At 40.4% G+C, this 15,265-nt stretch overlaps 1 protein-coding gene across 1 annotated transcript in view; it reads left to right on the top strand.

The window, feature by feature from the left end:
* The window catches only part of UPP2 (uridine phosphorylase 2), a 42,130-nt gene extending 41,764 nt beyond the window's left edge, over positions 1–366 (top strand). Inside the window, 1 exon segment of the mRNA XM_040636732.1 lies at positions 233–366. Within this exon segment, the coding sequence (XP_040492666.1) occupies positions 233–366 (134 nt within the window).
* The last annotated feature ends 14,899 nt before the right edge of the window (positions 367–15,265 follow it).

Below are 15,265 nucleotides of genomic sequence, written 5' to 3'. Positions count from 1 at the left end.
AAAATGAGAAGGGAGAGTGCTTAAAATTATCCCAGTTACCTAATTTAGATGGCGTTTTTGATGGTGTCCCTAGAAATATGAATTATACGGAAGGCTAGAGGGTACAGCAGGTTGCATCTATGTAACAGAAAATAACACAAAGCACCTATGCTAGGGAGATTGGGATATTTGTCTGGTTTCTACACAAAAGACAAGCCCATTTGTTCAGTAATGATGTTACCTGCTCTTCTAGCTCCTGTGGTCCATGTGACACATCTTGACAGACTTAAATGGGACCAGATCAGCTTGCCCGAAGAGCAACAGCCTCAGCCCCTAATCTCCAACTTCATCAAACAGCAGCTTGGATTTCATGACCAGATGTCATAACTGTGCAGCCCAATCCTTCCCTGAAAGTTTGTAATTCAGATTGTAATGCTGAAGTCATATATTATTTGTGACGTTTTTATGTAGTTCTTATCCATGTACTAAAATCATAATAGAATGGTTTTATAAAACCCCTTTCTCTTGAAAAACGAATTTATTGTAAAGGAATTTAATGCTTAACATTAAATTAAATTAAAATTTCATCTTAGAATAACTAAGTTAGTCTTAATTAAAAATATAAAACTCCTGGATTGTAACATCTGGAGTTTCATATGCAGCATTCATTAAGCTCACATCAAAATAGATTAGCCACTTGTAGATACGGTTACCAGTCACTGTTTCTGAAACCAGTCCAGAAATGTTGGAACATTGTCAGGCACTTACTAGGTATTGGACAAGTGACAGGCCTCGATGAAGCACATTTAGGATATCCACAGAAGAAAAGTGTCGGTGTAATGTAGGTCTAGAGGAGAAAGCCCCCTTCGGGAAACCTGACCATTCCTCTTTTCTACCCCCTGCATGATTTCAGTGCGCCATGGAATAGGGAGGCTTATGTTTGCCTATGTTGGTGATTTTATCATGGAATATAACAATTCTAGACCCCACATTTATATTCAGATGAAAACCCTGGGTAATGCAGAGAATGATCCTGATTTTTGCAGAATTCACAAACGACTAAATTGCCTTCTAGCATTTTTCTTGTCTTTTGAGGAAATGCTTTGAGGAGGCTATATTTTTAAATCTCATTTCAATACTAACCTAATAGGCTGAGGAATTAATAGCAGCTGAGTTTAGACTTGAGTTTAGGATGTGAAAGTCATAGTTTTGTTTGCCTGGGCCGTGTAGTGGTTGCTGCCCTCTGGGGTCTTTCTAAAGCCTGCAGACTTAGAAGTTGGGAAGCTGGGTGGAGGGATGGCTGATGCGTGTATAGTGTGTAATGTTGTGTACAGATATTTATATGGTTGTGGCTCAAATAAAGTTGACTTCCAACCCTAATAAAGATTATTTGCATCCTGAAACCATTGCCACATGAGTGACAGAGCGGAGGCCCAGGGTGGGGTTCCCTGTTGGTAGTCAACACGGTCTAGGCTGGTGGGGCCTGAGGGGGACGGCTCCCACTCGGAAAGGGATTTTCTCTTTTAATCAGTGACAATAACCAACCCCCCGAGAGGTGCAAATGTAGGAGGACATCTTTTGGCAATAGATATGCTTCGAGTGCAATTTTTAAGGTGCCTAATAACTGACATCAAATACAAAGATCAGAGGTAAAAGTAATGTAGACTAACACAGCAGCCACTAGTGAGGTTTTCACTTTGTTTCATATCGTTTTAGACCACGTGGAATGCATCAGAGTGCTCTCCATAAGCCCTCAGATTGAACTTTTACCTGCAGGTCCTGGAAAATCTCCTTTATTTTCCTTTCTATTGGGAGAAGAGGAGGTTATGAAAGAGAGAGAGCGAGAAGAAGAATTACAGTTCATCATCCTCTCAGCTCCTGACTAGGAGTGTGTGTGTGTGTGTGTGTGTGTGTGTGTGTGTGTGTCCGCCTACATAAGTTTGTGTATGTGTGTTTTCCCCACCAGTTATTTCCCATCTCAGAAAATGGTATCAGCTGAGCAAGCCAGGAACCTGGGAAACCTCTTTGATGATTCTGTCTCCTTCCAGTCAATCGCCAAATCCTATTAATTGATTCTCCTAAATGTTTCTCCAATGTGTCCACCACCTTCCTGGTCCTCAAACCACTGTCCTCCCAGCCAGCCTCACCCACAGCTCCCCACAGCGCCCTCTACGGCCTCCTCAAAGTACTCGCCACAGCTTGCAACTATGATGTGATTTGGGTCATTATTTAATGTCTACTACCTAGACTGTAAGATTCACGAGGGCAAAGTCTGTACCTGTGTTAATCGCTGATGTATCCCAAGAACCCACAACAGTGTCTGTCACATACTAGGTGCTCAATAAATATTCTTTAAATGAAGACTGAATCCTCTTGAAAGCATTTCCCTTATAAACTCTCACAAAATGCCCCTAATCTTTGCAAGACTCATCCTTCCCTTAGTCAGTCCCTTGTCAGCATGGCTTCCTGACTGTCCCTCCCATCTCACTTTTGGGGGAGGAAAAGCCTCTGTACCATCAGTGTAGAGTTGTGGCGATGTCCAGAACCTCTTGTTTTCTCCTATAGCATATGGCTTTCCCTGCTGTCACAGCCAAACCCAGATTGACCACCTTCAGGAAGGTCTTCGAGCTTAATTCCCCCTCAGCCCGTCATAACTTCCCTTCTTGTTCCCTTCAAACTAGGGTTACACTGGGAAGATATCAATTTGCTCTCATTCCTATATTGTGTTGAGAACATTCATCCTTTTTCATGAATTTGGCTTATAACGGCCCAGTTTGTCCTCATTTGAATGGCCCATGTCTCCCTTCCACCCTTAGACTGCCATGGAGTAGTCCTCTCTAGGTATTCTTGGACTGCTCACCTGTGCCTGCCCTATGTCTGGACACTGACTTTTCCCTTCACTTCCAATTCCATCTTCTGCACTCATTTCATCTTGGCCTCCTCGTACACTCTTCAAAAACAGACAGGCTTGCAAAAACTCGCTTCTGGTTATTGCTGTGTATGGGTGTTTGTGTGCATTTTTGATATGTTTGTTCCTTTGTTCATTCATTCATTATAAATACATATCCCTCCTTCTTTCCTAAAATAATTACGAACAGTTTACAAGGATAATAAAAGCACATCAAAATAGTATAAATTAGAATAAATGGGGAAGGAAGGGAAACACGAAGGGAAGGGGCATCACTGGCACAGAGCCTGGAGCTGATACCAAGCATAGGTGCATTCCATACAGTCTATTCATTGGCAGATGGCAGGCCCTAAATTGCTTTGGGCTGGCTAGTGTCACTTCATAAAGAGAAAATTTTACAATGCCTCTAAGATAAAATATGAACTAATAATTAGGAGAAGAGCAACTAGTCCTGATTCTAAGAGGTCACACTGTAGTGTAGTGAGGAGCGTGGGCCCTGGAGCAGATGGCCTGGGTGTGGGAGGTGGGGTGGGCAGTGGTCAACGCATCCACTCCAGGTGTTTCTCAACACAGGTACACATTCTGATCACCAGGTAAGACTTCAAAAAACAACATTTGGAGTCCTTCCTAGGCCAACTAAATAGGAATCTCTGGGAGTGAGCCTGGGAAGCCCTATTTAAAAAATCTCCCCTGGTGATTTGCTGCCAGGGTCAAGAGCCAATGATTTAGAAGAATGGGTAGTCTGTGAATATGGCAGGGCATTCCTCTAGGTGAACTTCTACAAGTCTTTAGATGGTGTCTCCCCCGGAATAGTTATATAAAGATCAAGCTCTTTCACTTGACTCTATTCCTCAATGTGTGTATATACACACACATATACATTTAATTGAGATATAACTGACAAATAAAATTGTCTATATTTAAAGTGTACAATGTGCTAATTTGATATACATACACATTGTGAAATGACTACCACAATCAAGCGAATTGACACCATCCACTACTTCACAGTTATTTTTTTTTACAATAGACAAGATATGGAAAAAACACTAAGTGTTGATCAACGAATGAATAAAGAGAATGTGGCATATGCACATAATAGACAATTATTCAGTCATAAAAAGGAGGAAATCCTGCCATTTGTGACAACAGGGATGAAACTGAAGGGCATTATGCTAAGTAAAATAAACCAGACAAAGAAAGACAAATGCTGCATAGTAATACTTATATGTGGAATAGTTAAACAAAAAGAAGTCAAACTCCTAGACACGGAATAGCATGGCAATTACCAGGAGCTGGGGGTGAGGAAAATGGGGAGATGCTGGTTAAACTGGTTAAAGGATACAAACTTTCAGGTACAAGATGAATACATCCTCAGGATCACAGCATGGTGATTATATTCAATAATGCTATATCGTATACTTAAGGTTTACTCTTACAGTAAATTTCAAGTGTCCTCACCACAGAATAAATTTTTTTAAAAAGGAATTTTTGTATCCCCTCCAAAATGTATATGCTGAATTTCTGATCCCAGTGTGGCTGTATTTGGAGATGCGGCCCGTAAGAAATTATTAAGGTGAAGGAGATCATAGGGCAGGGCCCTGACTGGATAGGATTACCGTACTTTTAAGAAGGGACACCAGAGAGCTCACTCTCTTTCTCTCTATGTACCCGCTTACCAGGGAAGGGCCATGTGAGGATATAGTGAGAAGGTGGCCATCTGCTCACCAGATATGGAATAGGCTGGAATCTTGACCTGGGACTTCTAGCCTCCCGAATTGTGAGAAAATAAATTTGTTGCTTAAGCCACCTGCTATTTTGTCAGATTGAGCTGATTAAGACCTATGTTTTATGTGTATGTAATTATATATATATATATATATATATATGAATTATATATGTGTGTATATATGTAATGAATTTACGTGTATAACTCTAACAATGTACCATGCACAGTGCAAGTGTGTGTGTGGTATATAATGATATAGGTACAAAAATAAACAAAAACCAACAAACAAATCCACAATAGATGGATAGATGATTAGATAGATAAAAGCAAATATATAGCTAACTGCCTGTCAACTTAATTTTGCTCAAATGTTATTCTTAACCAACCTTTCAGAGTGATATGTGTATATTACTCCATGTAATTTGCTATGTGAACTCATTAACCACCACAACCAGCTCTTCAGTTCCACGTTTCACTTCTAAGCACCAGCAAACCATATAACTGACACACTTAACAATGGCTTAGTAAGACTGAATCTTTGGTCCAAAATACACTAAATAACTTCTCCTGGCTTATTTGTATCTAGTTATAGAATGTTATTTAGTGTTTTGTACCCTGTAGATCCCTAACAAGGGCTATAAACCATCAAGCTCAGGAATATAACAAAGTCAGTTTGAATTTTATTTCCAGCACTTAAAAATATAGCTCTTAACAGTTGGGACTCATTTTGGAGACTGTTGATAAAATCTATGGGCCCACTCTGCAGGAGGAGGCATATTCATACATATACTCCCCAATTTGCATAAAACTTCATGGGTCCAGACACCTACCTCAGGCTGTTCATGGCAGGATAACTTGTGTCCCCTACCAGTGTCCAGAACCCCTGCTGGTGGCCCTTGCCATACTGCTGTCCTCTCCAGGTTCTGGTAATTGCTTCTTCCTACCCCCTCAGATCAGGGCTGGTAACAACTGTTCCCAGCTGCACCATCCTTTGTCGTTTCCTACATCTTGACCCCCCCCCTTTGTTAATAGTCCTTTCAATAATTCTCTCAGTACCTCGGTTTAATTGTGCCATCTGATTCCTGCTGCGACCCGGTAATACAGCCTCCAAAATACATCTGGGGACCGAAAACTGTTTTGAAAAACACTGACATAAGAAACTCCATTCCATGTGAAGATCTTTTGATTACAATTTTTTTTACTGCAAAACAGAAGTTAGTATTTTTCTTTTTAACTGGTAGAATACTTTTAAAAAGATAATCTTCGATACAAGAATGTTTATTCGTACATGTAAGAATTCTCATGGAATTCTCCAAGGCTTGAAGCTTGAGAAACATGGTGCTTGACTTATTTTCCTAGCTGGCTGCTGGGCATCACGTGTATGAAAGAATTGAAAGCTTGGGTAAAAGACAGATAAATGGCCTCTGTTGCTTGCCTCCAAGCTACATGTCCCGTCATCCTGTCATGGAAGGAAATTAAAATTGTCTGACACATACTGAGTTTCATAAAGCCACACTGTCTACGGGATCCTGTGCTCCTGGAGAGGTCAAGACCATAAGTAGGTGTTTTGACGAACTGATCTACAATCTTCATTTCAGAATTAGAGCTAAGTAAATTAATATTTAGGTATCAGGGTTTCTCTTTGTCCCTTTTAAAAAATAAATGAACTATATAAATATTTCTTTCCTCAGTCTCTCGGGACTTTTTCTATCTTCAAAGAAACCTAAAATAAGAGCCAGTGGCTCTGCCATCCAGTGCTCCTAGGATGAATAACCGAAATACTTATAATTTCAACCTGCTTCATTATTAACTCCTCAACTGTTTTCCCCATTTCTGATTTGCCTTTTTACTCCCCCCAGATAGGTATCACTCAATCCAGAGTTGATTTAGAATTTGTTTTTCTAAACACTGAGCATGACAGTTTTCACTAGAGAACAAAAGCCCACCATTAAACCACTCTTCTCCCTGAAACCTTAAACTTGATTTAAATATTATTTTTATAAGTATAAAATAATTTTAAAATCATCAAGCAAAGAACCTGGAAACCAGTATTATAGATTTTGTAGAGGATTAATCAAGAATTAGCTACAAAAGGCAGTAATTCAGGATTGTGTCTATTTTTTTTTAATTGCTAAAATTTCTTAGAAAAGCTGTTAGTCTCTACAGTAGTTTAATCATTACCATCACAAAACACTGTGGACATTCCAGATAAATCATCTGAGTAATGTGATTTTGCCCCATATCCTATTAGAATAAGAAGAATGAATTATTTAAGATTTAGGTTCTACTTTTCATTTTTATATCACTTTTTTTTCATCTGAGTTTAAGGTCCTTTGCATTTTCATGTCTTCCCAACATTGCAACCAACAAAAACTAATTAAGAGGCAAACACAACGTTCTACTTACTGTGGGTAAATAATTAGCAGTGGAAACCAGTCCACTACTCAGATATATTACCTACACTTCATTGTCCTTCCTTTCTCTTTCTTCCACTGGGACTCCAGAGAAGTCTCCTGTTATAGAGCTGGTTCCATGACTGATTTAAGGTTGCAATACCACGGATCTGCTCTAAATCAACAAGCAAATAATAGAAGAAATGTATTTATAAAGAATCTACTTCATGCAAGTCATAGTGAAAGATGTTGTGGGAGAGCAAGACACAGTAACTTCCTTAAGCAATGTATAGCCCAAGTTTGAGGCACTAAGACAAATGTGTTATAATTCAAAGGATAATCTGATAGACTCCAAAAGAGAGGTAGAAATAAAAGTGGGGAGTCAACAGAGAGAATATCATATGGAGCTAGGATTTGAAAGGGTTTTTTAGACAAGGTGGATTTGAGACAAGCTTTATTTAAGGGTCATAATTTTGAAAGAGATTGGAGAGGGCGTTTTCATTGAAAATAAAAGCATGAAATAAGACAAAGAAGGAAAATAATAGGACATTACTAATCTAGTCATGTCCCGTTTGGTTGGATCTGGAAAGGTAACTTGGGGTTCTATTATGTGGGACCCTACAAAGCAGGTTAAGGAGATGGGCCTTGAGCCTAAGCAAAAGGAAGTTGCCTCAGCCAAGAGGCATAAAGCAGAACCAATGAGGAGTCTGTTGGAAGTAAGTGGGAGGAGGGGGAGTAAGGTAGAGACAAATACCAGTAACAAGACACTGCATCTGGGTGTGGATGACCAAGACTTGGCCACTACCTTCCACAATATCCCAAGGTTGCAGGGAGGGCAGAGATGGATTAAAGACAAGCTGAGGCCGCCAAAGACATCATGTTCTTGTTAGACTAGTCAGCTCCTCTACTCATGAAGGTCAGCGCCTTCACATTTTCACCTAATAAGTTAAGCAGCTTACATATTTCAGAATAAAAGTTCCCTTTGTGTGAGAAGATGACGTGTTTCCAAAGTCTTTCTTTTGCTAAGAGGTCAAGGAAAGTTCAAGCATGACAGAGCCCGAGCGGCAGCTATGGAAGCGAATGGCAGATCAAAAGGGCAGATGAGGGAGAAATGTCGGCCATGGTCTCAGTATCTGTGAGATAACACTTTCTGGCTTTGTGACTAATAAAAATTAGCTTTCCCCGGAAGGAAAAATGTACAAAATTCAATATGTGAAAAAAGGCTCAATGGAATTCTGACACATAGTACAACATGGATAAACCTTGAAAATACTATGCTAAGTGGAAGAAGCCAGACACAAAAAGACAAATATTACATGATTCTTCTTATCCGAGGTACATAGAGTAGTCAGATTTATAGAGAAAGAAAGTAGAAGAGTGGTTACCAGGGGCTGAGGGAAAGAAAACAGGAGAGTTATTGTTTAATGGGTAGAGTTTCAGTTTGGGATGATGATAAAGTTCCGGAGTTGGATGGTAATGACGGTTGCACAGTAATATGAATGTACAAAATGCCACTGAATTGGCTACTCAAGAAAGGTTACAATGGTAAATGTTTGGTATGCATATTTTACTACAATTTTTTAAAAGTGAAGTCTCAGTGAGGTCTGTATTGTGGTTTTTATGATGTCAAATTCAAATTTACTAATTTTTAGAGAGAAAGTTCATACTATGTGAACTGATAGGATCATCCCTGAAAGCTGGCCTTTCTACACGGGCCTCTGTTCTACAGGAGGAGTCATGGTCTCTAAGAAGGTTACATGGGAAGTTAGGAATCAGAGCAAAGGAGTTGGGTATGGTAATGGTTACCAGTAGAGAGATTGTTTGGCCTAATGTTCTTGTCTTCAGGGTAGGAATATGTCCACCAGAGGGGTCTGAATCTTTGCATTAGCCCACCTGGGTACTCTTCCTCAAGATAGTGTAGACAACCAAGGTTATTTTTCAAAGCACAGTTCATCATAGTCATGAATCCAGTGAGAAAATATGACGAACACATCAATAGCTACCAGAAAGAATGATTAAATCTAAAATACTCACTAGAGAGAAGAGAAGAAGAGTGACACCCAGGAATATTTCTACAGGATCAAAATCTGATTTTAAAGTGAAATTTTCCTGCATCAACCCAATATGCATTGCTCTCAGTATAAATGCTTTGGTGTCTCAATGACAGTAGAAGACCAATTAATAAGGCTATTTATCTTTGCAGGGTGACATAGCACATACAGGACTCTGTAGGATTGAAATCAGCTACCAAAGAAGGAAAGAAACTGATGCGAAGTGGAAGAAACTGATAAGAAAAAAATGAAAGGAAATATTGAGAGGGCAGGAAGACTAGCAAGGAAGGAAGGCAGTTGTGAAATCATGTTATGTGAAGGAAGAAGTCTACAGGGGTTCTGCAAGATGGAGAGCTAACATATCCCCAAAGCACTGGAAACATCTACAAAAGCTGTATGAAATAGTTTTGGAAGAGAATTAAAATATGCTTTAAAAAAGAAAATTTAAAGCCAGAGTGGTGACCTGAATGGATACCTGATAACCCAGAGGCTTGGGTTTAAAACTCATGTAGACATGAGGCCTTATTTTGGGTGCAGCAAGGTGTTGGAACTAAGACCCCAAAACCCTAAGATCCTCAGATCCAAAAACCATGTATTTCCCAGAAATCCAAACTCCATGCTTGATCCTTATTCAGACTAGGAGTTTAAATTTATGTTATATTCCATGAAACCTCATTTAAAACATAAACAGAAAATTTGGTGAGGAAGCAGAGATGCCCCTGGCGTAAGTAAATGCAAAATGGTGCTGGGGAACATAGACACACTCATGTGGCCAGGGATTCTCACAAAATGACAAGTCTCACTGAAGATGAGCCCATGATAAAAAGTCACAGAATAAGCAAGTAACGATTTTTGTGTGAGGCACAGGCAGTGGACACAAGATACAGGAAGATTAGACCCAGTAATGTGAGTTACTAGAACGGAACTTAGAAAGTGACTACCAAAGAAAAGATCTTTAAAATTATTAAAGCTAAAACAGAAGTAATTAAAACACGGGAATGAGAAATGCAAAAAGACAAGGCCACTTTGAATAATGTTGATGCTGCTGCTGATAATAGTACAGCACTGGCCACTTGCTGGCCCTTTTCTAAATGTTTTGCAAATGTGAACTCATTTTGGGGCACCTGGGTAGCGCAGTCAGTTAAGCGGCCGTCTTCGGCTCAGGTCATGATCCTGGGATTGAGCCCTGCCTCAGGCTCCCTGCTCAACAGGGAGTCTTCCTCTCTGTCCCCTGTTCTTGAGCTCTCGCTTGCACTCTGTCTCTCTCTCCCTCTCAAATAAATAAACAGATAAATAAAATCTTTTTAAAAATATTAACTCATTTAATCCTCACAGCAACACTATTATTATTGTATTATGAGGTATAGTGTTTTGCCATTTTATAGAAGAGGAAAGTGGGACAGAAAGGTTAAATAACTTGCTCTAGGTCACAAATTTAATAAGTGGCAGAGTTGAAATTTGTACAAGGATGTTATTTACACAAATGTCTTAGTCCATTTAGGCGGCTATAGCAAAATAACATAGACTGGGCGGTTTATAAACAACAAAAACCATTTTTTCACAGTTCTGGGGGCTGGGAAGACCGAGATCAGGGTGCTGACAGATCCAGTGTCTGGTGAGGCTTGTTTCCTGGTTCATAGACAGCAGTCTTGTTAGTGCAACCTCATATGGTGGAAGGGGCAAGGGAGCTGCCCGGAGCCTCTTTTACAAGGGCACTAATCTCATTCATTTGGGCTCTCCTTTCGTGACCTCATCACCTCCCAAAAGCCCCTTGTCCTAATACCAACACTGGGGGTTAGGATTTTAATACATGACTTTGCAAGGGGTGGAGGGTAAGCACACTTTCGGTCTACATACCAGAATATAAGATCTTAACCACTACACCAAACCAAAGAGCAAATTTTATTTCCAAATGAAATTCCAAATTTCAAAGCCTTTCAAGATTTAAAAACTACAAAAATGAAAAAAACTTGTAATTGTAAAGGAAACTCAGTGAACGAATTAAGTAGCAGATTAGGCACAGTTGAAGAAAGAATAAGTGTAAAATAGAACTGAAAAAATCTGAAAATACAGCACAGAAAGAAAAAGAGATGGAAAACATAAAAGCAAGAGTAAGAAATATAGAGAATAAAACGAAAAGATCCAACATATTTCTAACAGAAGCTTGTAGCAGGAGAGAATATAGAGAACAATAAAGAGGTAATATTGAAAAATGTAGTGGCAGAAATTTCCAGAATTGGTGAAAGACATGAATATTCAAGAAGCACAGCATAAGTAAAAGCAAATCACACATGGAAATTTTGTAGTGAAACTAAGAAAACTAAGAGAAAATATCAAAAGCAAGCAAAAAATGAGTGGGATTCCCTATAAATGAACAATTAGACTAACAGCACATATCTCAATAGCAGCCATAAATTCTAGAAGATTCTAGATTATCTGGAAGAGAATATCTTCAGAGTCTTAAGGGCAAATATTATAAACCTGGAGTTTTATACCCAGGTTGGATATTATTCAGACAGGAGGACAAAATAAAAATCCTACACTTCGGATTCTTGCTGAAAGAGCAGGTAACATTAAAATAGAAAACTGAAGTGTGATCAATTCAGTCTGTGCACTGTGAGGAAGATTACATGGAGACTCCCCCAAAAGAGTAAGACAATTGAAACGAGTCTCCTCTCTGTAAAAGGATGAGTTGAGGGAATATCTGAATGTTTGCAAAGGGTGCAGGTAAGGAAACTTTTCAGCTCGTGACCCTGCTCTAGATGAGAGTTACTCGGAAATTGGCAGCCATTGCTTAGACTCAACACTGCTCGTATGCCCACCACACAAGCAGCCCATTGGCTCAGAGGTCCATTTCCACAGGCATTTTCTCTGCATCTGCCAGCTGAATTCTTGAGGTGTTACTAGCATTTCTTCTCTGTTGTTTCCGTGCATTTTTTCATTTACTATGGAAGACTAAATAGTCTCAAGGGAATAGTTTCATCCCTTGGGGCCAGACAGAGTTGGAGCCTGCCTGCAGGCAGAAGAGACACTTGGGTTCTCTCCTGGATGCAGGCCACTACGAAATCACAGTACTGCTACATCCTGGCAAGCCATGCCAAGGAGAATGGTGGCTGGTGGGGGACTTCCTGTGGAAGAGTTGGCCTGTGATCACATCTCAAATATTAGTCCTTTACTTCTCTGATCATAATCCCCTTTTAGTCTCTAAGCCGTCAATAAATCCTGTGAATCGCTACAGGCTGATCATAGCTATTAGTGTGTGGAATTAAGGAAATTCCCTGTTTTCATGCTCAGGGCCAAGCTTAGAAAGAGAACAGCAACTGCCTATGTGAGGAAAAATATGAGATGGCAAAAGATGGTCTTCAGAGCATAGGGCTGTGGTTGGAGCCACAGGGCTGGCTAAGATGACAAGCTGCAACCGGGACACGTTTGTATGACATATAGGCATTTCCAGAAATGTGGAGAGGAATGGTAGGTAAAAATACAAGCTGATGGTTATGGCAAAACTATTGATATATAAAAAGGAAGCAAAACTTTATAGTCACTAGTTGGGAAGTCATTTGGTGCTTAAATAGATCTTAGGAAAGAAGGTTCTGTAGGCTAGACCTTGGAAACAATGGCTTAAGGTAGTAGCCCTCCTAGAGGATTCATATTTTCATAAATGCTTCATTCCTGAAAGGAATTGAGCATCTATTGCAGATCATGGGGGATCATTTAAGGGTAGGGGGGTTTCCAGGAGACTTTCTCAGCACTTCCTAAATCACATAACGATACATTTGATTCCATATCCAGGTAAAAACCCCAGAGTCAGCACTACCTGACTTGTGGCTATGTCCCATCATTTTCAATCGAGACCCAGCATAGTTCTAGATATTCAGGACAACAAAGGATGGCCAGATTGGCGAGTCCTGAGACTAGGAGGCAGTAGAGTTCAGGGCTCAGAAGCCAGGTCACCTGGCTTTAAATCTAGCTTCTCATGAACTGTGTGAGATTGGGCAAGGCAAGTCATCTTACTGTGCCTGTTTCCCCTTTAAATAATATGGCTAATGTTAGTGCGCAGCTCATAGAATTGCTGCAGATCAAATTACTTATGTGTAAAGCACCTAGAACAGTGACTGGTGTGTAGTTAGTGCTCAGTAGATGTTGGCTGCTCCTACTAGGAGTTCAGGCAAAAGACTGAACACAGTCAAGTCCAGGATCTGTTGTTCAAGAGTTTAGATTGAGATATCAGGTTCTGCACGATAAACCACCTTAAAACAATTATTATTCCCATTTCTCATAATTCTGTGGGATGAATGGGCTCAGATGCGTGGTTTTCCTGCTGGTCTCACTGGGGTTTCTTATATGGCCACAGCCATAGTCATACAGTGGCTGGGGCTGGAGTCAGGTGGAGATCTGAATCTACTGGAATGTCTCAGAATGACTTCTTCTCTCCAGTGTCTAGTGTTTTAGTGCTTCACTACATGGTGTCTGTCTCCACAGAACTTCTCATCAGGACTCTCTGTGTGGCCTATCTTCCAGCAGGGTGGTCAGACTTCTCACATGGTAACTTTCTTCTGAGAACACAAAAGCAGAAGCTGCCAGGCCTTTCCTAACAGTTAGGTCCAGAGCTGACACAGCATCACTTCTACCCATTATATTGGATAAAGAAGTCACAAGGTCATCCAGATTCAGCGTGGAGGGAAGGGACTCTAGAAGAGCATGGCTACTAGGAGGCATGGTTCACTGGGTATGATCTAAAGGAACTTTGTAAAAGGGAAAGGAATGAATGAGTTCAGAGTTCTCTTTTCTCCCCCTCATTTGATAAGGATCGGACTCCACTCTTTCCCACGTTTACATCACCTCTCACCTGACTTATTCTAACTAATCATAAAGGGCTCCCCCTAGTCCCAGTCTTCTCCCCACTTTCATCCAACTTACACCAACTCTCATGTTAGCCTTCCAGAAATACGGTCTTTATTTCTATGCCCAAGAAATCTTAACTATTAAGTATTGTCTACACGATAAAGTTTGAACCCCTTAGGCTGTTATTCAAGGGTCCATGGGCTTGTGTCTGGGAAGATGAGGTTAGGTTGTAGAAGAACAGAAGGGAAACTCACGTACCAATAACTACTGCCTTCCAGCTTTATCGAGCCTAACGGATGCACAAACAACACAAAGGAAACATCTGAATGACGTATCATTTTTTTCATCATGGGAACAGACCATAGAGGTGACAATGGTCAGGAGTCTGCAGGGATGGAAAAAATTGCCTGATTTGAACAAAAGGCCACCCAGAAATTCATTCTTTCCTATTGGAAAGGTCCCACTATCACCCAGAAGGAAACTTCTGCTACCTTGTAAAACCACTCAGCAAGCCACATCACTTAGGACAATCATCTACACCTAATGTCTAAGCTCTGGGTCCCACTATTCTTGCTGTGTAATATTCTGCTACCTATTTTCCTGTGCCTGCACTACAGGTTATGCAATCGCCTTTACTTACACCTGCGTAGGAGATTAGGGGATTTCCCATTTCTCCAGGAGGGCAGTTTGGGCATGTCAACCACAGAAGTCCTCTGCAATGGTATCCCAATTTCACGTTTTAACTTCCGATTTCTCTGTGTGCCACACAATGTTTACTATAACACTCCCTCTGACCCCTTGACACAAACCTTTGCACCCATTCATACTGGTCTACCTTCTCTCTCCCCTCACTTCCTAGTCCTTTCTCCCCTCTCTGCATAAGATAGGAAGGGATGGCAGGGAACGAATGGGGAAGACACAAGCTGTTCTGATGTTCCAAGAAGCTGAGGAGTTGGAACACAAGCCATGAGGGTAGCAAGAAGGACAAGCATGCCTTGTTCTGTAGTCCTCTTATATCTACTGCCTTGCATTTTTTCTTAAATATATGAGATGTTTTATCTCCTCAGCCATATGCTGAGCATGCTTTGGGAAGAGATTTATTTTACTTTTTAAAAAGATTTATTTATTTATTTTGGGGGGGAGGGGCAGAAGGAGAGGGCAGAGAGAGAATCTTAAGCAGAGTCCACACTGAATGCGGAGACTGGCATGTGTTCAACCCCATGACCCTGAGATCATAACCCAAGCTGAAAACAAGAATTGAATGCTTAACCAACTATGCCATCCAGGCACCCTAAGAAGGGATTTATTTTAAACTGTGTCTTTCTACCCTATATATTTATACTTATTCAGAGAAACAATA

This window comes from Ursus maritimus, unplaced genomic scaffold (assembly GCF_017311325.1).
Source record: "Ursus maritimus isolate PB19 unplaced genomic scaffold, ASM1731132v1 scaffold_1, whole genome shotgun sequence".
In the NCBI taxonomy this organism is placed as follows: Eukaryota; Metazoa; Chordata; class Mammalia; order Carnivora; family Ursidae; genus Ursus; species Ursus maritimus.
This window is presented reverse-complemented; position numbering and strand designations above follow the sequence as displayed.